This window comes from Xiphophorus hellerii, chromosome 5, assembly GCF_003331165.1.
Source record: "Xiphophorus hellerii strain 12219 chromosome 5, Xiphophorus_hellerii-4.1, whole genome shotgun sequence".
NCBI lineage: Eukaryota > Metazoa > Chordata > Actinopteri > Cyprinodontiformes > Poeciliidae > Xiphophorus > Xiphophorus hellerii.
In genome coordinates this window covers 31,149,788-31,175,524 of record NC_045676.1, presented here as the reverse complement: position 1 = coordinate 31,175,524, position 25,737 = coordinate 31,149,788, and the positions used below count along the sequence as shown (strand labels likewise).

At 39.9% G+C, this 25,737-nt stretch overlaps 1 protein-coding gene across 8 annotated transcripts in view; it reads right to left on the bottom strand.

Moving 5' to 3' along the window:
• Positions 1 to 25,737, bottom strand: part of fat1a (FAT atypical cadherin 1a) — a 98,088-nt gene that overhangs the window by 47,875 nt on the left and 24,476 nt on the right. For 6 of the 8 annotated variants that reach the window (XR_004339306.1, XR_004339307.1, XR_004339308.1 and 3 more), the window contains exons 3-8: positions 23,734 to 24,048; positions 9,941 to 10,002; positions 3,578 to 3,907; positions 2,618 to 2,834; positions 1,060 to 1,128; positions 523 to 662 (exon numbers count right to left, since the gene is read on the bottom strand). Coding sequence is in view for 5 of the 8 variants with exons in the window: in XM_032563054.1 (XP_032418945.1) it covers positions 523 to 662; positions 1,060 to 1,128; positions 2,618 to 2,834; positions 3,578 to 3,907; positions 9,941 to 10,002; positions 23,734 to 24,048 (1,133 nt within the window). In the remaining 3 variants the exon portion in view is untranslated. The remainder of the gene's footprint in view (positions 1 to 522; positions 663 to 1,059; positions 1,129 to 2,617; positions 2,835 to 3,577; positions 3,908 to 9,940; positions 10,003 to 23,733; positions 24,049 to 25,737) is intronic. The other 2 variants (XM_032563056.1, XM_032563057.1) reach the window with 1 other exon arrangement.

Sequence of the window (25,737 nt, the reverse complement as noted above, 5' to 3'; positions counted from 1 at the left end):
GCCTGCTACCAAAAGCAAATGCTTAAAGGAGGCTGAAAATGATGTAACACTTTCATCTTGCATTATGTTTACATACAAAAACAACACCTTTTATATCGGTGAGTTATTTTGATGGAATGGCTAATATAAATTTTACAGCTCGATACTGATACCATGGTGATAAAAAAGTGCATCCCTAAGAAAAAGTTTAGGTTAGCCAGCCGCAGCATTACAACAACTCTGCACCAGAAATGACTAAGAGAGAGACCGATGCTGGAGCAAACTCCCAAATGAAGTATTCTTAAACAATGTCCTCTCATTCTTTAAGAATAAAAGAACAGATTTAAACCTAAAAACGCATTTTTTCTTTTACCTGTTCACCAATTCAAAGCAGTGATAGCATCATAACATCATTATCAGCCAACAGGTCATTCAATCTACTAATAACCCGTCTCTCAACTCCCGCCATTCCTCACATGAGGAAAACAGAACCATGACAACTGCCTCATCAGCCTCCAACTGTTTCATTAGTGTTTCAATTACCTGAGTGCTGACAGTTCGTGTCCCATCTGTGGCTTCCACTGTCAGGTTGTAATTTGATTTCTGCTCTGCGTCCAGGGGCCGTGCAACAATCAAGGTTCCACTGGCCTTGCCCACGTCAAAGCGGCTGTCGTAATTACCACCTGCGATTTTTTTTTTTCATGCAAACAATGAAAAAAAAAAGGAAATGAAAAGATTAGAGGCAATTCCTGATGTAGCTGCATCTCTGTTTTCACAAGGTTAGAGAAACTAAGAGAGCAGAACATAAATATCAATGTTTAACACACACGCAAACTAATGCTGATGTTACTAATTAGCAATATTGATTTACTTTTATTCATTTATTTAAGCTAAGTATCAATAGCGTGGTCAAACTAATATGTTTGTAGCAACACCATACAAATTACACGTTAGCAGATGGAACCTAAAACTGAAAACATTGACCGCATGCCAACCACAACCAACAGGTAGCACCAGAGACAGACAACGTCACATGATCTCTTAATACAGCACAGCCTATTAGGAGATCCCAGCAGATACCTTCTGCTGTACAGTTGTGGTCACAAGCCATCTGAAGGATGTAAAACATCTCAGAATCCTCACTGCCGTCTTGCAACAATCCAACCAAACAGAACATTCCAGAGAAAGAGGGAAAGCAATGAAAGAGCACAAAGAGGAGGAGAAGAGAAAAAGGAGACGTGTCAGTCAGACATTGATTAGAAGGAAAACGGGCAGAGGCAGAGGGAGAGGGAGAGGGAGAGGAGCCGGCATTTCTTTTTGAAGGAAGGCATTTTGAAATCTTTTCATGTGTACAGTGGATGTTGAGAGTTAAAAAGGGACACTTAGGAGGAGAAGAATTATGTTTGGACACTCAAAAACACCGCTATGTGGTAAAGTGTGCTTAAGCAGAAAAAAGAAGAGGAAAGTAAATTAATTAAGATCGTAAAGGGAATGGCAAATTCAATTGAGTCACACTATCAAGAACAAAAACAGCGACTGAGGGAAATTGTGCGGCTTCAGAGTGGTTATGTGGCAATATGTGTTCTTATTGTTGACAAAAGTGGCATAAAAATATCAATTTGAAGGGAAAATGTTTTTTCACCTTTTAATTTGTTTGCTTGTGGACTAATAGCTCAGACCTGCAAAATGAAGGTGGTGTTGATCAAGACGATAACTGATACATATTCCCCAGCTGTGTCATAAATTTGAAGTTTAACCTGATTTCTTACTTTGTTCATCTATTATTGTGAAGCGAGGTTTAAGGTTGTTCTCCATCAGGAGGCCCTGTCTGACATTCTTAAAGGCTGCTGATCAAGAACTCAGTTTGTCCTCTGAAGTCAGAACTTTCTAGTTGCTTCTCTGGGATTGGGTGGTGGAGGTAAAAGGGGGCATTGAAATATTCTGGTTTGGCTCTTAGGTCCTCTACCAGTTGAATGTCCCTGCTAAACCTCCCAATGAGTTATCCAGGACACAACCTGAATCACCTTAAACTGCTACTTTCAATGCGGATGTTTGGTTTCCAAAACTGAAAAATCCCAACTCAAGTCATAATTATGAATTGGAGGCCCCCTATCCAAAATCAAACATGGCTGCTACATGCATAATGGTCAAAGTTGAACTTTTTACTCTATTTATGATTGAGATGCCTATCTTAGTATTTAGCTACTATGAACCTGCAGCAGTTAGCAATTCAACAATAAGCAACAAGGTCATGTCAGGGAGTCAGTTTCATTTTACTCAGTGTACCTCACAAAAATCTACAAAATGCTTTTATGGAACTGTCCTCATCAAAGTAATTAAAATATATTATTGGGTAAAATAACATTGGAAAAATATTAAGGAGCAATGTTAGCTTTTGCTAATTTAGCTGTCAGTTCCATTCTACTCAATCTACCTTACCTAAATCTATGTGCTCTTATCACAAAGTACCAAGCCTCTTACGGTCTGCACTGTTTTGAAGCTAAAAGCTAAACATTAAACACTCAAGCAGCAGAAGAAACCCATTCACTATATTAGTCCTACGGTGTTGTCTAACTACAAGCCAGCATTTATTCAGCATGCATAAACTAAGCAATAATGCCTCAACAGAAGGCGCTACCTGTGATCTCGAACCACACCGGAACATCAGAGGACTCGGTGGCAACAACGCCCACCATGTGTGCCACCGGGTCGCTTTCCATGACCGAAAAGGTGAAGGGAAACTCCTCGAACCGCAGGGGAGCTGCATCAGCTGGCACCTCGGGTTTGGGAATCCACTCGATGTGCAGGCGACAAGTAGACGATTTCTGAGGCCGCCCGTTGTCAACCGCTTTAATCTGAGAAAAGGGGTAAGAAAAAAAAAAGTCTGTGTTAGGATTTAACTTGGAAATGAGCTTCTGAACACACCTTACCTTAAAGTTAAATTGAACAAATTTATCATCCAGCAAAATTTGTTATGGTGATGGGCCTACCATCAGATATTTCAGAACTCGAACACAATATCTGACATTTTGTGTATTAAATCTTCTGTGTAGTTTTCTCTTGAAAGTGAACTGAAGTTTATTAAGTAGCATTTTCTTGCAGCAGAATATGTTTTTAAGAAAGGGCACCAACAACTTTACAAAAAGTCAATCATTACCAGCAACAGGTGATGGAGGAACTTAGAATAAAAGATAAAACAGAGTTTTTTCACACACATAACACATTTACTTCCAAGTGATCTTTTGAAACAAAGATCTTTGTATTGCGGTTTCACGGTGAAGAGACATTTGACAGTTGAAGTGTAATGTCGCATCAACACATGAGAAAAGAAGCTCATTGTGAGACAAACAAGGAATAAAATCTGCTTTCTGGTTCCTCCACACTTGTAGTCTGCATGTGGACTAATTAACACTGAATTTCCACCAGAGTAAGGTGGGGCAAAGAAAAACAATAACGAAAGAAAAACTTTGCAACTGGAGAGAAAAACAGGATAATAAAACAGTAAAATAATAAACAAGCATCTGCTGTCATTTTTTACAGCTTAATGAGTGACTCTGTGCGGAATCGGGATCATAAACCTTTCTGGGTAAACGCTCACCGTGAGGATGTCGTATTCTCCGGCAGAGGAGAACTTCTTGGACGACACCAGGCCGGTCTTGGGCTCAATAAAAAACTTGCCATGTTCGTCTCCTTCCTCGATGCTGTAGGAAATTTCGGCGTTGGGCCCGACGTCCCGATCCGACGCGATCACCCGATACACAGGGTCTCTCTTTGTGGCTCTCTCTCTCTCGGGTCTCTCGCGCTCTGGCAGTCGGATCTTGTAGATCTTCTCCAGGAAGAGCGGCCTGTTGTCGTTGTCGTCCAGCACCTGGACGATGACGCGGACGGTGGTGGTTTTGGGAGGAACGCCGTGGTCGGTGATGGTTATCTGAGGAGACACGACGAAGATTTTTAAAACTAGGAAGTTGAAATATTATCTTATTCAGCCAACTTTATATCACACCCCATCTCTGGCATTCTCAGCATCTCTTTTCTGTCTTTTAGAGTCATAACCTGGGAGTGGACTTTGAAAATAATCTGAATTTTTTTATGGTCACAGTATATAGTCAATCAGAAGCCTCTGAATGTTTTGTAAAACTTTATGAGAATCTGACAAGGAAACTAAAGATTAGGGTGATGACTAAGAGGCATTCCAACCTCAGTGACCTGGAGCTCATCACAAAGGATAAATCTTTATAATAGCAAGAAGAGGGGATGAAAACCAAGGTTTCCATTGATTATTGAATAAACATCTGAATAATTTCCCCTTGTTAGTTTTTAATAAAAGTTAAAAAAAAAGAAAAAAAAAAGCTAAAACTGATCATTCTTTTTGCTATCATTTAAAGTATAAACTTTTTGGTTTACTGAAAATGATTTTAAGCCTAAATCTATCAGAGGTATAAAACTTGTTCATATACATAATTGCAGCACCAGCTGCACTCACTCTGCTGAGCCGATGCTGAGCTGAAAGTAAACAAAGTGACTTATTGTTGCTCATACTCTGAAGCGCTCCAGATAAAAGACAATGTGAAAATAATTTTAAAAATCCTTTATAGAGCCTTGATTGAAGTCATATGTTGATAGTTGCTCTGTAAGGCTTTTTTTTTTTTTTTTTTGGAACAATGATTCACCACGTCATCATGACTTTTGTCAGATGAGCTTGTCACAATCCCTGAAGCTTACTGAAAAGAAAAGCAGCCACAGGCTGACCTAAACAAACAAAACTAAATCCCACAGAAAAATGGGATCAGGGATTACTGGGCGCTGGAAGAAGTGCCACCATTTCCAGCTCTGAGCTGAGAAAAAAAAACAAAAAAACAATTTAAGTGAAGGAACAAATGTCACAGTCATTTAAAACCATCTGCTAAGTACTTTACCAAAACAGTCAGCAGTCTGCAGCCACACACACGCCATTTGCTGCCATACTTTCAATTACTAAAGCAATGTGTTTCTGCTTTTCTCGCAGTGTCTGCAGCTGTCCATGCTGCTCACATGAGCGGAGTCAATTAAACCGGCTGACAAGAAACTTGAACGAGAATGTCTCTCCGAGGGATGATGCAGGGGGTGTGATGCAGGGGGTGCTTTTCCTGCCCAGTGTCACGGAAAATGTCGCGATAAACAGACTATAAACAAATTTGTTTTCCAGCTCTCTGGATGCCTGATATCCTGCATGGCGTTAAAAAAAAAAAAGAAAAAAGGTACCATTATGAATGCTGTCGCTGTTTCGCTGTTGCCGTGATTTGCTAGTTATTTTTAACCATACGCGCATTAAACAAGCTAATATACATCAAATAAGCCAGAGTGCCTGTTTGGAAATTCTTTAATGGTGATTTCGGGTTGCTAACCAACAAACAGGGTTTTACATGTGATGATGTCATCGGAGCACATTGCAAGCTTTGAGCTTTATGAGCCCGCCGCACCACACCTTCTCTGATGTCCATGCAGCACACATCCCAGACCCCACCGTGGTTTCTGAGGCGTTTCGGATCATGATGGACGTTTTAATGTGGAAGAAGACTTTTCTGGAAACAACTATTTGTTAAGAAAAAAACATCTAAAAGAAATTCTTTTGGAAAAACTGTGTGTAAAACGGCTAAATAGAGAAGTTTTCAAATGATTTAAGCAGTCCTGCCTCTGTTTGAAAAATTAGAATATAAATGTAAAGTTAATTTATTTCAACTCACAAAGGCAAAATTATTATATGTTTAATTCCACACGGATATTTTAAAGCCTTTATTTTTGTTCATAATGAGAATTTTTCAACTTATGGCTAATGAAAATATTGAAAACATTTAAAGATAGAATATTCAGGCTAGTTAGAATGACAGCGCTGCTCAATGTGCTAATGGAGGAGAAACGTTTAAGCGACAACCTGCCCGGGGTCTTTCTGCATGGAGTTTGCATGTTCTCCCTGTGCATGTGTGGGTTCTCTCCGGGTACTCCGGCTTCCTCCCACAGTCCAAAAACATGAATGTCAGGTTAATTGGTCTCTCTAAATTCTCCCTAGGTGTGAGTGTGTGTGTGCCTGACGGTGTGTCCTGTCTGTCTCTGTGCTGCCCTGCGACAGACTGGCGACCTGTCCAGGGTGACCCCGCCTCTCGCCCAGAACGTTAGCTGGAGATAGACACCAGCACTAGGGACAAGTGTGTTAGAAAATGGATGCATATATATATATATATATATATATACAGTACAGACCAAAAGTTTGGACACACCTTTTAATTCAATGAGTTTCCTTTATTTTCATGACTATTGACATTGTAGATTCACACTGAAGGCATCAAAACTATGAATAACATGTGGAAATATGCACTAAACAAAAAAGTGTAAAACAAGTGAAAATAGCCCTTATATTCTAGTTTCTTCAAAGTAGCAACCTTTTGCTGTGATTACTACTTTGCACACACTCTGCATTTTCTTGATGAGCTTCAAGAGGTCGTCACCTGAAATGGTTTTCACTTCATAGGTGAGCCCTGTCAGGTTAATAAGTGGGATTTCTTGCCTTATAAATAGTCATGAAAATAAAGAAAACCCATTGAATTAGAAGGTATGTCCAAACTGTATATATACTGCTCAAAAAAATAAAGGGAACACTTTAAGTGTTAAACACCTGTTTAAATGTTCCCTTTATTTTTTTGAGCAGTGTAGATATATATGCTTTATATATATATATATATATATATATGTGTGTGTGTGTGGGGGGGGGGGGGGGGGGGGGGTGCATGTTGGCAAAGGCTCCAGGCACCAGATGTGAACGGCCCATTTACCTCTGCTTTAACATCACAATAGTTCCCTGCAGTCCCAGGCCTGAGTAATCGGCATGTCCTGGCATGTCCCACTTTTGCTGTTTAGCAAGCCCCTCGACCCCCTCTCGCTCGCTCCCCCACCCCCTTCCTGTGGATGAAGGTCTCTGATCCTGCCGCTTGAGCCCAGACCCGGAACAACAAGAGCAGCTTTGCCTCTTTCTGAAATTCCCCCACTGCTTTTAGCTCTCTCTCCCTCACACACACAGACAAACGACAGCTACCAACCCCCATATTCCTCATCATAAAAGCTGAAGGCCTGCTGTGTTCCCTCCACCTCGTCTTGGCATTTAGTGAAAACAATGCTGACACTGCCCCCACCCTAATTGCTGTGCATGTTCCACATGGCTCCACATGTTCAGTTTCTTCTCCTGCAACAAGTCGCTGTAGAAGTAGAACACCTCAGCAACACTTTGCACTGACCACCAGTCTTGCAGAAGAAAGTCCGCCGGTTTCTTAAATAGCAACATAAAGAGCTTTCTGTTGAATTTTAAATAATGCAAGATGAACGGGAACAAATTGCCTTAGTTGCTATGGTTTCAATTAAATATCAAAGCTGACACCACTCGTTTTCTTGAAACTATCCCACTCACAGTGAATAACAAAGCCACTTAAATGGAATGTGGTATAAAACTTTTAAAAATGCTTTTGTGTTCGAAAACTAAATCTCTCATTAAAATTCTGTGATCCAGTAATTTATAATAATTTGTAAAGTACATTTAAGAATAAACTCAGTTCCAACAAAATGCCTCACAAGAAAAGTATAATTATAAGTAGCCAATAAAAGAAAACCAATAAGTAAGTAAAGCACAGTTCAAATACTAATTAAAAGCAAACCAGAACCAGTGAACACGAGAAAAAAACTTCCTGCGGGGAATAGTTCATAGTCCCAGACAGATCTAAAGGCCCTGTCTGCTTTGGTTTTTAGCATGAACACGCAAACATGTAAAAGTATCCAAAGTTTATATTGGATCCTAAAATAACACAGATGTTATTAGGTCCACTTTGACTAGGAACACAGGATATTTTTTTTCCAGAACTTGTTTTCCTAGGCCGTCTGCGCTGCGCAGAAGCTCCTCCTTGTGCAGGACTCTCTCAGAAACAAAATGTGAAAGTGTATCATAATCACATCAAATCAGGACAGGATGCAATCTGCATACATATTTCATAAATAAACGTTGGGGAGTGTACCAAAGAGGCATAAGAGCAGATGCAGCAGCAGCAGCAGCAGAGTCTTGTTTCCTATAAATCTGCTGAGGACCCACAGTAGTTGTGGTTCTTTTATTTCTGCCACAGAAAATAAACGGCTTTAAAACCCAACATTAAATCTCTAGTTATCACTCTAAATAAGGGATTTATTTGTTCTTTCACCACATACAGCTGAAAACAGACGGTGATATCTTTTACAGCTGAACATATCAGAATGTATGAACTTTAGGCCATTTTGAACGTTGAAATGCTTAACTTCCTCCTTACACAAACCTCCATTTAAAAGTTCAGAGTAAATGCTTAAGTAGAGCATGTTTCTGGGGTAAAATCCTAAGACTAGGAGAAGGTTCATTTGTGGAAACACACCTAATGTAAGGAAACTTGGATTATTTTGCTACAGTAAGATGACATGAGGCTGGAATTTGCAGGCTTTTCTAGCAACAAAGTGAAGACAGTTCCAGGACAACATTACAGTTACCAATAACTCAGCAAACATGGATGAGACCAAGTTGTGAAACACATCCTCAAAGTCCTGTTGTGGCGAGTAGGTCGTCACCTTAGAAAGCAACTTTGACAGAAATAATTCTGTCTAAAGAACAAAAAGCAGATTATTGCAGTTTTGAATGGCAAAATAACACAGTGATAGTCAACAACACTGTAAAACTCAAATTTTTTATGGGAAATTAATCTCCATTCAATGCATCTTTAATACAGTTTTGTATAAACTGGACAGACATAGCTTGAGCAGGGAAACACATTTTCTGTTTTCTGAATACTAATCAGAACATTGGTATCCCTGTGGTGTCAACTGCAAGAATAACAGTTTACTCTCAAATCACAGTTCTGGGGCATCCCTCATCTATAGCTGCATTTCCATTAACCAAAATTGAAATTATGAAAACAAACCAGCTTAATGTAAACACACCAATTAAAAAAAAAAAAAAGTCAAATGACCAACAACCGGATGTTACTACTGACAGAAACGACAAAGAAGACAACAGGAAGTAGTTGGACGATGATGGTTTGTTTGTTTTTATTTTTTTCGGACAACATGCAGCTGGCTCCACCAGAGCTCTGACAGCATCACAGTTCATAAAAAGTTGCGTGTCATTCCAACGTGTTGAATCCATAGGTCTTCTGTAAAATGGTTTTTTCTACCCTTCACTGTATACTTCCCTATATTTATTCTCAGTCCTGTAGTTTAGCTGGTGCAGTGAAAAAGGAGCAGAGCAAAATGTGAGCTACAACTCTAACAGACGCAGCAGACACTAAATGTAACAAAGAAATCACGGCTTTGCATTGCTTTCAACAATAATTTAAAGGTGATCAATCTGGTCTCTGTCATCCATAAAAATACAATTAAAAGAGCGATTACAAACACTGGCTCTGTGGTGTGAAAGAGGAAGGGAGGCATTGAGGGAGGGCAGAAATGTGCTCAATTAAATGCCACAAGTTTAGACATTGGCCTGGTAGGTTTACAGTAGTTTCCTGTCTCAGCCTGCTCCATCCTCCATGAGACGGAACATTGGGAAAGAACAAAGGAACAGTCACCAGCCTCTCCCACACACCTCTGTCTCTATCTCTCTCTCGCTCTCTGCTCCGTCTGGAAATCAGAAGGAGAAATGACTCCTGAAAGACCGTTCTTGCATATCTATGAAGACTTCTCGGTTGGGAACATGTGGCATTCGGTCAAAGTTGGCCTGGAAAGGCCAAACCTCACAGACGGAAAATCCCCAGCTCCCCAGTTCAATTTTGTGTTTTTTTTTCCTCTCCCTTGTTCTAAGTAGCTGAATATGTTAACCTTTCCATTTCCCCTTATTATGATGATTGTACATTAATTAATTTCAAACTAAGTTATTCTCATAGTAATAAGATCGAGAGGGAAATATCAGTCAAAATAAAATGTTTACCTCAAGTATGTGCTCGTCTTGTTGCTCCCTGTCAAGTTTCCTCGACGTGGTGGAAACCAAACCTGTTGGAAACAATTAACAACAAAGGAAATACATTAAAAGATATGAATATAAAACAAATTAGTGATGCAAATAATAAAAAGAAATGGCTAACTTTCTATTATTAAGTGAGGTGAGTATGCCTGTTGTGATAACAAATTGTGCTGGACAATAAATTGTCCCAGAACTTATAATAGTTATATAACAACATTGTTGTTTTGAGATCATTTTCAAGTAATACAATAGTAATAACGGCATAAAAATGCAAGAACACATTCTCAAAGATCAATAAACTTTAAATTCAAATGAACATTTAAACACTGCAACTAGATGACATTTGGAATATCCAAAATAAATCAAGAAAACAATAGAAACAACAAATAAATTATGAAGCCTCCGTAAACAAAATTATCTTTTAAAAAAGGGATAATTGAGACCAAAACACCAGACTGAAGATTGCTATCATTCAGTTTTTGGTAAAAAGAGAGAGAAAAAAAAGAAAAAAAAGATAAATCAAGCAAATGAAAATTATTGAGTTTCTTTTACTTTACCGTGCAATTAACTGATTTACTGTTTATTGTGACAGAGCATAAAGAAGCCCAGTGACAGACAACCGGAACCAGAGTTTGGCCCAGACTGACTTGATTGAAGTGAGAATGTTCATTAGTTTTTCATAATGACATTTCTGACAATGTTGCTTAAATATCTGCATTTTTTGGTCTCTATAGTTTAAAGTCCACTGATGAAAACATGTTGCAACTGTTTGTTGCAACCCTGTGAAAAACAACTGCATCACCACAAAGCATGCAAACATGGAAGTAGTTTTGATAGTGCTTCTCTTGTAAAATTCTTCGTGCTTGAAGTGCAGACAGCCATTCCTGGTAGAGTCATTTTTTGCAGTACGTTTTGTAAAACAATGCCACTAAGTAAGAAATCACTGTCATTTTTATTAATTGTTTCTTCCTAGTCTGGGGGGAATAACAGCTGGCAAACACTGGGATGGTAGAAAGTGATGGCAACAGCATCTGACTGAAAAAAAGAGGTGAAAACAACTTTAACAATGCTACAGCTCACCGTAGGGTGAACTAATCCGAATCCCGCTGGTTACCTCATCAGTTTGAGCGACATGTCTGAGTCGGGGGGAGCACTTTGCCTGTGGTCTTCTCCGTTGCCAGACAGCTCCCACTCCCTATACTGAGACATGTGTGAAATATCACAAAGATCTGCAAATAGTACCCATACAACAGCGCAGGCCTGACACCCTACTTTTAGTTTCTCCACAAGCTGAATAAATAGATGGCTCAGTCAGACATCAGACACCACAGAAAGTTTAGAAACGCTTCTGCTGTTAGTTTGGATGCTGTAATGGACTTCTTTCATTCGATTAAAAAAAAAAAAAAAGCTGACTGATGTCATGTGACATCAATCCCAGAGAGAAGCTTAATAGTGAAAGTACAAACTGGAGTCTTGAGTTTCTTGTTAATGTAATTTTGCACCAAAGACACAAACAAGGCATGAGCAGAAAGAGCGAGGGGGGGGGGGGGGGGGGGGGGACTGCTCCATTCTCCATTATAGGCAGCGTTCAGCACTCCCACTGTAATTGCAACTTTGCAGAGACTGAGTGTAGAGTAGACATGCCAACTCCGACCGCACCAGAGTTTTATGCCTGCCACAGTGCATTTGATTAGCATAAAGCAAAGGATTTCGGAAACCCAAGCCCATCAGTGGCACACATGCCTGCAACAAGAATAGCCGGCCACAACTTATAGGTCCACAGAAATAACCATGCCTTGCACTGAGATTGAGGGATATGAGAGAGGCACCACTGCTCGCTCTTTTTTTTTCTTTATATAATCCTCTCGGTCTTAGGCTTTATTTAATCTTCAGAGTGAGCTGCTAAGATGTAAGTCCTCTCATATTTACTCAGAAAAATTTAATTCTTGAAGGTGCAACCTATATATATATATTTTGCTCTACTTTCCAATACCATTGGGCTCATTTACATTTTGCAAAAGCTCCAACTTAAATTACAAATTTAAATAAAAAAGATGTACATAAGGAGAAATAGAAAACACTTCTCTCCCTCTCTCTTTCCAACCTCACAAACTCTACCAGTGCAGTGGGGGAAACAAGATGTTCCAGCGGTGACATCACAAATTATGTAGCATAAATGTGTGGTTCACGCTGAGATTATTCTTTGCCATGCTGCACGGTGTCTCGAGAATTATCATCAAAACAAATAGTTCTGGTGTGCCGCATCAAAACAGGCCACACTGACCAATTATTCATGTGCTCCAGCAAGACCGGAGATGATGGATGATCGTGTTTTCCGCCTCCCCAGTGCGCTGCGTTAGGCAACTCTTCGCTTTACATGGACTCTGCAGTGGAATACAGATGGCATTTTTCACACCAAATCTGATATATTATTTATCTGCAGAGCAGCTGCTTAATCAGCATTGACGTGGGCGCCGTTAAAGCTACAAATCTTATAACAAACATAAACAATAATTAGCATGTCATTCCTTTACGTGAAACAAAATTTTAACAAAACTGGCGAAATACAAAATTGCTGAGCGTTTTTTTGCATAAACTCAAACTTGTGATTGGAGTGGCTTACATTTCAAATGTGTTGACAGGTTGTATATTCCTTCTGTTTATAGCCGCTTGTATGGCTGAGAAGGTGTTTGAAATAAGATCTTGTTAGAGAGCAGAGAACAAAGGGCTGGATATGAAGAAGAATTTATGCCTTCTAAAATTGCAGCTATGTTTCCTTTAAATTACGCAAACTGAAATTACACAGACAAAAATTTGCTCAATGGAAACACGCCAATATCAAATGACCTCATGTTTTTCAATGAAAAGTTTTTGCGCTAGAAATGAGGTGGTTTTAATCAAACTATATGTATTTCGCAAAAGTGCAATGGAAAAAACTTTTGTCACATCACACAGGCTGTATGATCAACAGCCGGGTGTTACTACTGGTGAAAACCATGAGGAAGACGACAGGAAGTAGTCGGAAGATGATGGTTTGTTTTTGTACGTCTTATTGGACAATGTGCAGCTGGTTCCACCAGAGCTCTCACAGCATCACACAGTTCATAAAAAGTTGTGTATCATTCCAACGTGTGGAATCCAAAACTCTTCTGCAAAATCTCCCACTACAATTTCCCCAAAACTCTGCATACAGATCCGCTCCCAAGTAGCTTGTTGCTCCAACGTCTGAATAAAATGCGGACTGATCGATGAGCGCTGGCGCCACGGCTAAATTACGAATATGTATTATGTAATTGTTTACATCCGTCATTGCCATGGTTTTTGATTTTATTAATGTTAATTTCTTAATGAAGGCAAACACCACCATTGCGAAATTGTGTTTTATCGACATTAGTAGAATATAGACAAAGATTTGTGCACATTTGTTATGGAAACACAGCTAGTTGTTCATTGCTTATTGATGTTTAAAACACCTGGACCTCCTAGCATATCCAAAGTATTAAGCATCATTAGATCTCAAAGAAAAATATAAATTATTTTTATATTACCCAAAACAGCTTAAAATGACTGGGGTGAGTTCTTCACAGAGTGGAAGCTTTTCAGGATCTTAACCAAACCATCAGGCATTTTATTCCTTATAGATAAAATCGTTGAAGTTTAATGAGGTACCCCACAGCAATCAGGACTGGTGTGATGTGCTCCAGTTTAACTCCAGTTGAGTTTATTCAACTAGGTGAAAGGTTTGACCTCACACGAAGGCAGAGCTTGAACCATGAGATTTTCTGTAATCGAAACGAATCAAGATGCTACCCAGTTTTTGTCAGACTGAGACTTTTAAGTTTAAGCTATTATTGTCAACTTAAAATGAGAGGCTATTTCACAATTTGTGCATGAATGACCTATGAAACCTTTACTTGATTTTTGAAGAAGAGAAAAGACTATTAGTTTTCCCTAAATTCTTATTTAAATTTGTTTGACCTTGGCATGGTGCGCTGGATGTATTATTAAGCTGCTAAACACAAGCACTTAGGCAGTTTTTGTAACATTTTGGAGCCAAATTCCTTCTTTGGGTAAATTCATCTGCTAGTACTTACTGTGCCGTGCTGTTCTCCCAGTTTGGTGAGGGACACTTGCAGTATAATGAACAACTTTACAGAAAAAACAGCTGAAATGCTGAGCTGGAGAACTAGCCCACTCAATGAATGCTATACTTTTATTTTTGTCCTGTGAGATTGATTGTGAGGCCAACGCAAGCAAATTTTAACTGAAGTCTAGTATGGCCATCACTGAATTTGCTGAATTTGAATACATACAGTACAGACCAAAAGTTTGGACACACCTTTCTAATTCAATGGGTTTTCTTTATTTTCATGACTATTTATAAGGCAAGAAATCCCACTTATTAACCTGACAGGGCACACCTATGAAGTGAAAACCATTTCAGGTGACTACCTCTTGAAGCTCATCAAGAAAATGCAGAGTGTGTGCAAAGCAGTAATCACAGCAAAAGGTTGCTACTTTGAAGAAACTAGAATATAAGGGCTATTTTCAGTTGTTTTACACTTTTTTGTTAGTGCATATTTCCACATGTTATTCATAGTTTTGATGCCTTCAGTGTGAATCTGCAATGTCAATAGTCATGAAAATAAAGGAAACTCATTGAATTAAAAGGTGTGTCCAAACTTTTGGTCTGTACTGTATATATATTTTTTTTATTATTGTGAAGCTTGAACTCTGTTGAAGATGTACTGAGGTTCCTGTCAAGCCAATCCTAAAAGCCACAACAAAGGAACATGAATCTGAAACCTTTTTTGAACAAAGTGAAGGCAAATAAATTGGACTGAAATACTGCATTTTACTGAAAATTAAAGAAATATAAAACAACACAATAAGTTGTTGAACTCCGTCAGAGACTACGGAAGAGAGAGTTTCCTTTTGCTCAGGATGTATGGGGATATTTTGTAAGAAAACAAGGAGCTGTGTGTCGACTCACAAACAAAACAAAACAAAAAAAATTCAAACAGAAATGTTCTTGTGCAGCAGTGGGTTATTTTCCAGCCTTTCATGTTCCCCACAATGGAAAATCAGTTACAGTCGAGTCAGAAATGAAATCCTGATTTTGTGGCTGCTGTAAACCAGCCCGTGTTTTGGCTTGATATACTCGTGTTGGCCATTGGTGCATTTTTGTTTGATATGCTCCCAGCTGGCTCCTTTATGTACCACTGTAGGATCTGTAATATTCAACTACTGATATTGCTTTCAGGAAATTATTCACAGCTAAACTCTCCAAGATGTTATTAATCCAGCAGGGCCAGACAGTCACCAGAGAAGGACTCAAGACTCTATTGGCAACTGTTGCTCTAGTCAATAAAGGTGCATACCTTTCTGTCACTACCTAAACGTTAAAGTACCGTGAAATAACTGGTTTTAGAGCCAGAGCTGACCAAAGAAGAACACACACATACACACACATAGAGACTTGGGCTGACAGTAATTACAGCCATGCTGGTTTGAGACAGGGAGTAAAACAACAGCGAAGGAACAGTGGCACTCTCCACCATGTCCTCCAGCGCTACCGCGAGTGTTCAGCTGGAGACCTGAGGGGGATCTGGGCATCCGGAGGCCGTTGGTGTACTTTGTCTTGGCACACTGTCACTGTGATTAGCAACGTTAAGAGTTGCACACATTTCCATGTGGTGCAAAAATCAGTCAGTGGTAGACTAATGCAAACCCAAACCTTTGTGGTAGCAATAGGAGCTTGCTTCTTTCTTTCCTGGTTTCTTTCTTCCTTTCTTTCTTTCTTTCTTAAATGCAGCCAACCAGGAAATACTGAATGTTCACTTTTATTGTGCAATGCTTGGCTGCTAAACTAATCCCCCCTTCAGAAACATTGATTACTACTAACAAGCAGGTCTGCATAGGCTACAGCAGAGACCTTTATAAATACATTAAAGTAATAAGAAAATGAACAGTGTCAAAAGAGACTAACTGTTTACAGTGGGTCTGAACTTTACCTGCATTCATTTTTTTCTTGAAAGTCAGCAATTAAAGAAATAGTATGTAACTTCTATGAAAAATATGTTTCTTACGTATTTGTTAAAACTGTCACTGTTGCCTTGCAGCAATACGGTCCTGAGTTTGATTCCCAGAGCGGGGTCTTTCTGCATGGACTTTGTATGCTCTCCCTGTGCATGCGTGTGTTCTCTCCGGGTACTCCGGCTTGTGACTGTCAGGTTGATTGATGAGGTGTGAGGGCGTGTGCGTGAATGGGAGTTTGTCCAGTCTGTCTCTGTATTGCCCTGTGATGGAATGGTGACCTCTCCAGGGTGACCCTGCCTCTCGTCCGCTGACCACTGGAGATAGGCACCAGCACCCCTCATGACCCCCACTAGGGATAAGTGAGTTAGATAATGGACAGATGTCACCATGTTATGACAGCGTAGTGTAAGACAGATAATAAGATGAATAAAGGCCACTAGTGGTGAAAAAAGTGGAGCTCCTCTGCCTTCTCTAAGTACTAACCAGAAACAACCAATCAGAGCAAGCAGGATGGTCTTAGTGTTGCCAATAATGCCCATGTATGACCCACTCACACACTCAAAGTCATATTTGATATATTCAGCATTTTTATAAAAAGTGAAAGAAACTTACTTGATTGTGCTACAAAATGGCACTATGTGGAAAACCTAAAATACTGGGAACATTAGTAAGAACTTGGGTACCATGTGGCTCAGTGGTAAAACGGTGCAGCACACAGAGGCTAAAGTCATGGCCTTTCCCTTTTTCCTGCTGAGCAACAGATGAATAAAGGCCACTAGCAGCAAACAAATGTCTCCAGAGAGCAGTGGATAGCGGTTGCTGTCAAATTACCGGAAACACCAGGAAGTTGTTGGAAGTATGCCTTTCCTATCTCCCTTCCCCTGACAGTGGCCACTGCTTTGTTAAACCACAGATAAGACCGCACTGTTGGTGTTTTCTCCTGCACAAGCTTGTAGAAGGAATCCCAAAAGGGCTACCCCGAGTCAAGCAGTTTAAGGTCAATGGTACCACATAATAATGAAATGTATATGTAATAAAAATTGCCTTTAAATGAATCTGTCCCATTAGTCTGACACTTAGCAAATATATATAAAAAGGTGGTAATTGCAAATGGCCTAAAATGGGAACGCTTATTCTGATTTCACATCAGACTGTGTGAAAAAAATGCCTTTTATATAGTGTATGTAAACTTGTTTTGATTGGAGTTAAAGGAGCCATTTAAAGGTAAGAAGGACCTCGTATGGATGCTCAGATATCTGATCAGATACAAGTTCTTATCAGCTGAGCCTGACGGTCTGACGACAGCGATAAGCCTTCAGTCTAAGGTGACGTTTTCATCGGCACCAACCAGAAATCTCACGTGTCTGCATGTCATAAATTAATGATAATCTATTAGAAAAAGTCAATTAGTCAATACTGGGGCTATTAGAGTAGATACAGGTAGTCCAAATGCTTTATGTATAGGTTGCATAGCAATAACAGGAAGTAGCATAATGAGCATTTAGTGGGGTAGGAGACATATCGTAAAAAATCTTTGCTGCAGCTTTAACTCCTCCGATCAGGTATAGTAAGCTTCCTGCTAGGGGTGTGAGTGCGTGTGTGTGTGTGTGTGTGTGGATGTTGATTCTGACTGCTTGTTCTGCATGGGCACTCCACCTTAACACAGATGTCTGCACTGGCATAAAACCTTGGGTCAAAGTCTGTTGCAGAGCACAGGCATTTCAGAGGAGGCAGCAAATGATTCAGCGGGTAATGAACGCTGCTCACTCTCCCACAGAAGGAAGGTGGAAAACCTGCCTGAACAACCCCGAAAGCTCGGAATGCTGACATGTCGGCCTGAAGAGAAAATAAAAGTCGACGGAAGGCGGGCCGGCCATCTGAAAGTTTTTTTGTTTTTTGTTTTGTTCTCCTTTCACCTCCGAAGTGTTAAATCTTCCTTTGAATCTCCATCCATACAACCACTAGCACTGAGAAATAGATCAGTTTATTTTTCTCACATCCCACTGATACAAATAAACTGCAGCTTTAACTCCTCCTTTCAGTTCTCCTTAGCAGGGTTAGAACAGTTTTGGGTTTTTCATTGTAGTTTGAGTTTTATTTTGCAATTACAGTAGTAGTTTTCATTTTTTTAATGAAGGATATTATATCTATAATCCCAGGATGTTTTAGGTGGTTCTATAAATGCATAATGTAGTTCCAGTTAGCCATAGTTTTTCCCCATTAATCACTGTTTTTATTTATTGGATTTCACAGAAATGTTTTCTTAAATGTGTGAGTTTTAGTGAATTGTAATAACATTGGTCCTGAGGCGTCCAATCAAAGTTGAAGAGCTTAAAACAACTGTTGGAGGGGATAAGATGTGAGCAGATGAATCAGCACTAATTCATCTTTTAAAAAGTGAGACTGGCACAATATTCAGATTCAACTATCTGGAACTGACACAGGAAAGCTAATTCATGCAGCTGACAAGGATCATTTTCTCTCTGTGCAGCTCAGGTTTTTTTCCCCTTCAGGGTTCTTTTAGGAGCGAGGTTACATCAAGATGTTTTGTTCTGCATTTTCCAACGATGGCGGCAGCAAAAAAGTGAAACAAAATACATTAAAAAATGGCCGACGAGCTGGGCTTGCACTTAGACGACAAAATAGATTTAGGGAGCTTGGCAAAAATACAGACTTTTATCCAAGGCTTTAGTGAATCTGTAGGGGAAAATAAATAAAAAAAGGTTGACCAGCACCACCCAAGGCGTGAAGTGCTTGTGCTGTATATATGTGAGGGCAGAGCCGGCAGCAGCAGACCATAGCCCATGATAGATCTATTTAGCTTGGAACACAGGTCTATGAAGTTTCAGAAGCCGCACAAAAACACAGCCCTGCATGTCTTTTCCTTTTTCCCTCCCCTTTGTAGATGTGCCAGGACACTGCCTGTGCCTTAAATGCAAATTTAGAAGGTGTAATTACAGAGATGCATGTAGTAAATTTAAATCTTTTCCAAAAGAAAAAAAAAAAGCGTAATATGCGGCGAGATTGCTGCATGGACTTTATGATGTGGGGAGGTGTTGGGACTATTTTTACGTTGCTTAATACCGCAGATTTAAATTCATTTTTTTAAATGATTGTAATCATCCTGTTTTGTGGGAGAAGTAAACCCACACCGTGCCTGGCAAAAGTATTCATACCCCCATTTTTTTTTGGGGGGGGGGAATGTCTGTAAAAACAAATAATTGTGAAGTGGAGGGACAAGATGTGTGGTTTGCAACATGCTTTTTACAAGTAGCTAAAATTTGTCATGTGCATCTGAACTCTGATGCACGTGACAGCTTGCTTGAGTCATTACCTTGGAGAGTCACCTGTCAACAAAACTGCAGCTGTCACTACCAGCTTTAGACGCAACCATATTTACCAGATTTAAGTTCAGTCACAGTGGATGACGAGTGTCCTGCCACAGGAGTCAGAACGGAACGGAACGGAACGGAACGGAACAGAACAGAACAGAACAAACAGAACGGAACGGAACGGAACAGAACCGCAGACTCCTTCATTTGTCCCTCAGTGGAGAAGCTCAGTGAATCAGCAGCAACACAACAGATAAAAGTCAAAGTCTGCACTTTTACTAGACCTTCTAACTCATTTTGATAAAACCATTGAACAATAGCTCTGATCACCTTTCCCGTCCCAGCAGACATTACACCTTACCCACAGCATGATGCTGCCTTCACCATGTTGCATGATGTTCAGATGATGGTCGGGCTGCTCTGTCCATTTTTAGATGATGCTAGGAGACATTCAAACCTTGTGATGTAGTTTTAGAAGCTAACACTAGCGTAATCCCTGCCCTGTCCGCTGGGCTCCATGGTCGTCATGGTGAAGTTTGTTCTCTGATGTTAACTAACAGGGCTTCACAGAACAGCTTTATTTCTACTGAGATTAAATTGCACACAGGCCAACAGCCATTACTAATAAGGCAACTAAATTGTATTTAGTCCTCAGAGAGACGGTGTGAATGTAAATACTTTTGGGAGAAAAAACAATTATTCATTTTTTTCCCAAAAAAATTTATGTTATAGTCAAGGCAGAAAATCTCTGAAAGTGAATTGATTCTGCTAACATGACTAAATGTGAAAAAGCTCTGTCTCTAAATTCCTATTGTAAAGTAAGTCTTGCACTTCTTTAGTTTTCCAACACTTTGCTCCATGCAGCAGACTTGCAAAAAAAAAAAGAACTAAATCTCAGAGAGAGAGCAGTGATTCGGTGAGGCTTTCTCTCTGTGAACCAGTGTTAGTCAAACTCGCTGTGAGCATCGCTGGTATCCCGCTGATAAAAGTTTAAACATGCTTTGACATGTATGAATAGGCGTTATCCTTCTGCTTCTATGTTATGTTTTCATTTTTCCTTTGTTCAGTGAGCTCCTCTGACAGTCATAAAAGATTTAGCAGATTTAAAATTTTCACTGTAAAGAGATTTTGCCTATGGTGGAAGTGAGCAGGGACTTCATTACATAATCTGAAATCTATATGTGGGGTAGGAACCTTCATCTGAGTGCTGAATAAGTGATGGTTTATGAAAATCTGTTAGCACTAACAAAGAAAGCCTTTTTCAGGAGAAATCCAAACACAATGTCATATCTGTGGATAGATATGAGTCAATAATTGTTCATGCCATAATCTCATTTTATCCCGGGTTGATTCTCAATATAAACAGAAAAACCTAAATACATTTCTCAGAAGCTTTGAAACTGTTTTTTTTAGCAGATATATACATATATGTACATTTACTACTTTTATCAGCACGACTAAGCTGAGCTTTTATATGCATGCAGACAGAACACGAACCATATGTGCAAACTGGAAAGTCCTCACGTCTCTTTATTCTTTATCTTTTTTTTTTCTCCCTGCCTGTCATGGAGAGTGCAGAATCTCTGCAAGTCTGTTTTGGGAGGTAACTTAAATAATGAATCCTTATTTGGTCTGAAAATTCCCATCGCCACTTCCAACAAAAATAACTCCAGTTTGTTGATGTGACTACCTTGAGAAACAAGACCACACACATCAGCGAGGACAAACTGGAGCAACTGCTGCTCTGCAACCCCCGCTCCTCCACACACACCCCTCCTGCTTTCAGCTTCCTGATCAGCTCTATTCAACCAAGTCGGCTGCAGCACACAGCTCGTAATTTTGTTAACCTTTCTCTGCGCAGCCTCTTTGTCCTCCTGTCCACTTTAGATTTAACCCCAGTGGAAGCTTTGGATTAGCCTTTAGAGCGTCTCTCTTAAAAGAGAATCTGAAAAGAATCCGTGTTTTTCTGGCCTTCCAAACTGCCAAGCCATTTTTGCTTATATAACAAACACCACTACAGTTATGAAGGTTGCTGTTCATACTTTGCAGCCACATACAGTTGGATCTCTGAGTGGATGTGAGAGAAGCACAGATTTTGTGGTCAAACTTTTTTTTAAAAAAATGCATCACCACTTCTGATTTGCTGAAGAGTTCCTTGTGACGTCTCCTACCTAAGAAGTTCTTGCTACTGAGGAAATGTGTGTTTTGATCTTCCAAATTTGTTAAGTTTCTGCTAAGTTTTCTAATTTTGAGTAAAGTTCTTTGTTTTTAACAACTTTAACCTCCAGATCTTCAAGTTTGGAAGGCCTCCTGTCCATCACCTTAATCTTTAGCACCCAGCACCAACTGTCAGATTCGGGTCAGGAGTCTGGCTGGGCCATGCCAAAAACCATAATCTTACTTCCAGTCAGCAGAAATATGCTGGTGAAATTAAAAGATCAATAAACCTGCAAAGGGTCTGAATAAATTTGGCCTTACTTGTAACTTTTAGGGTTTTGAGAAACTACGAACTCTATGTTCCAAAGGTCAGCTTTGATTGATAGAACTTTATTGTTTTGTAGTTGATAAGCAGTCTGTAGATTTAGTTTATTTATTCACTTTTGTTTTATTGAATCAGTAGCATCAGCTGGTTTATGCAATGTAAAAAAAACAATTTCTAATTCACGGTAAAATACTATTTTTTACAGCGTGTAAACTTGATTTTTGTCTGTTGGTTCTTTAACTTTTAAATGTCATTGTTAATAATTCTGATTAATCTGTTTTCTTTTCATAAATAATCTGACAAAACATAGAAGTCTTCTTCTTTTCAGCCCAACTTTTAAATCAATACAAAGGTAATTCATTCTTCAGGTGGGTTTTTGAGACATTATGACACTTAATGTATCATATCAATAGTACGGTAGGTTAGGCAGGAAAGCCAGTAGTCTTAATAAATTACATATCTTCTCCGTAGTTTTAAAACACGTGGATTTATCAGAGAAGTCTGTCTTTACATGAAGCTTCACTTTCCATCTATCAAGAGCTCCTTTTGCTGCTCTACCATAAAACACAAGCAGCCTGATCTGCTTTAAAAGAACTCACTGAAATATTAATCGTGACATCACTTCCACAGAACCATGTGAGAACACACTTTAGAGTGTCAGAGTGAAAAAAAAAAACCCCAAAGGCTCAGCCCACTCTTGTTGTGGGTAAAAATACGCTGCTCAGACGGCGCAAAGTTTTAAAAGCAAACAACCAGCAGCTTGACTGACGCCTGTCGCCTGGAGTTGTGATCCATGTCACACACAGTAAAGAGCTCATTATGTCCGCTGCATTCGAGGCCTTTAAAGATGCTGAAGAGCTATTTCAGGTTCATTTTATCTGTGGACATCTCAAGTGATGATACGACCGCTGACACAGAAATTAGGAGATCTGACATTTGTAGTTTAGGATAGTGTAGTTATTAATAAATTAAACCACATGTACATGGATTCTTGGAAATGTCTGCTTTTCACATCTTTACCCAAGATTCCATAAAACCATGGCTATGAGTCTGCAAGCTGACATTGAGACCATGGTGCTGTCTCACCGCCTATATGCAGACTTATTGTGCACCTAGCGTTCAATAGGCTGGCTACCAGCACGCGTACACCGGTCACCCACGACTCTAGGTTTATCATGAAAAATGGTTGTCATACAATATCTGTAAACACATTGTATAACACGGAGCTGAAGTTGGCTCCCAATTGTGGCTTTGGTTTCGGCAGATAGCCAACGATCGATGCTAGTCACCAGCCTCTCCAAAGCCAGCGCAACTAAGCACTCTCCTTCTCATTTGCTAACCCAGGCCACTTAGTAAGCGGTGCCGGCCTGTTATTAATCAGATCAGTAGCTGGCTTTGGCATGGATATAGTCTGCTGTGACAAGGAGGTAGCCAATGCTAACACCAGCTTAACCAATGTTAGCACTATCTTATCTGGGCTAGCAGAGGAAGAAGGCAGTGACTAGCCTTGGTAGGCAAGTCACTAGACCACAGGTGTCAAACTCCAGTCCTCAAGGGCTGCTGTCCTGCAGTTTTTAGATGTGCCACAGGTACAAAACACTGGAATGAAATGGCTTAATTACCTCCTCCTTGTGTAGATCAGTTCTCCAGAGCCTTAATGAACTAATTATTCTATTCAGGTGAGGTGCAGCAGAGGCACATCTAAAAGTTGCAGGACACCTTGAGGACTGTTTGAGACCCCTGCACTAGACTCTCTAAAACTAACGCAAGTGAATAGTCTCATTTTCCTGCGCCAGCCGCTAACTTTTAAACAGATCAGTAGCTTGCTGAAGAATGGAGGTAGCGTCCTGCGGCAAGGGACAGCGACCACTGGTGAACAATAGTCTTAATTTTGCCAAAGATCTTACCAGTTTTGGTGTTGATGGCAAAGAAGCCCTGTGGATTCCCACTAGTGATCCTGTAGCTGAGCCTGTCACTGGCCTTCGAATCAGGATCAGCTGCATTAATCTGGATGATAGACACGTCTTTCGGGGAGTTCTCCATGACAGAAGGGTAGTAGACAGGTTCAGAGGTCTGTGGTGCGTTGTCGTTGACGTCCTGCACTTCAATGTAAACCTCAACAAAAGCTGAGAGAGGCACTACACCACGATCCATCGCGTAGACTGTTAGCCAGTAGTGCGGGGTCGTCTCATGATCCAGCAATTCTTGTGTTCGAATGACACCTGGGGCATAAAGACAAACAAACAATGAATAATCTTTGCATCATATCGGTATCATGTATCTCTATTGCTTATTCTCAGCAATACACAAAACTGAAAAAAAGGTGGTTCTTCAAATGAAAAGGAATTTATTCATCAATGCACCCTTTCCTGCAACATGTCAAGGTGGCACATTAACAACTACCAGTCATTGTGTAGAGGTAACAATTGCTCTCCTGTTTACATTTCCCTGCCATGAAGGGTCTCCAACCTTCAGCTGAGCAAACAAAAGAGCTTTCAAACACACATATGAGTGGTATGGGATGACAATGGCTGAATGCACTGCTGAATGAGCAGCTCCTCCAACATGAAAGAAACGTATGTGACAGAACTGGACGGCTATGTGCTTGACGGATGCCACACATTACTGATCTTATAGCTGCCACTGACTCTCAATCAACGGAGAGAGATGTTTGAATGCGACCAGCACCGTTAAAGTGCATTGTTGATCTTTCTTTTGGAAAAGCTAAAAGCAAAGTTCACGTCAGTGAATTTGCTTTTACTTTTGTGCTTTTTATCTCTGTCCAACTCCACTTGGGGAAGCACTCATCGGGTGCTCAGCAGGCACATGCTAGCATGGGGACGGATAAGTGTGAGTAGGTGTAGAAAAGACAGAGGACAATTCTCAGAATTTGCTTCTACCATTGACAATATGAAACTGGAGTGATTCTATATACTGTATATACAGTATATATATATATATATATATATATATATAAAATAATGTGAGTCGGGTCTGAGTGACCATAAACCTCTGCAGAGGTTAAACTGATAAACAGTTATTTCCCCTTCTTGGGAAATGCAGCGCCGCATGCAAAGCTCTTAAATTACTGAAAAACTATCCCTCTTATTACAACAGTTTATTACCCAGATAACATTGCACTTGAAGGTCTCCATTTTTTTCAACAAACACAAAGTACAGTCATGAAGGCATAATAAAATTTCTATTATATCTGCAAGACAATGGAAGCCCTGTCAGTGTTCCTTTAAAGGCCTTTGTTAGTCAAAGCACTTGAATAACCTCCATAAATCGCAAAAGAAATTTATGGTTGTGTTTGAGTGAGCTGTTATCTGAGGCTAATAAAATGAATCCTACTATGGGAGAGTATTATTAGCAGATATGTGTTTTTCAATTTCAGTTGCTGGCTTGTGGCCATTAGGACCTTTCCAGTCACTGGTGGCTTAGATAAGGAGCCTCCAGAAGACCATAAAAACACATTTCCGATAGCTTACAAAGAGTATCTCAATTGTGCTTCAGCCTTTGTTTGCTCACTCCAACTTACGGAAATGAAATGTGATGCACACAAACTTTAAGCCGTGGGTAATGGATATTTTTAAAGAGATATACTCCACACGACATCTCACAAAATGCTGACATTTATCTCACGAGGGGAATAAGGCTCATTTATTCTACACCACTGCTTCACTTTATCTTTCTTGCGTTTAGTCCTGGGATCTTATCTCATCATCAGTCATCATTACAGTTCTCTCAACAAAGCGATGCAAGACAAAAATGTAGCCAGGCAAAAAAAAAAGAAAAGAACTGCCATAATGTTAAGAGCACCTTGGCAACGATAGGAAGCACCAGCACAACCAGCATGCAAATGAGAGGACTCTGTATACAAAGTTTTCTTAAAGCTCTGGTGTCGCTCA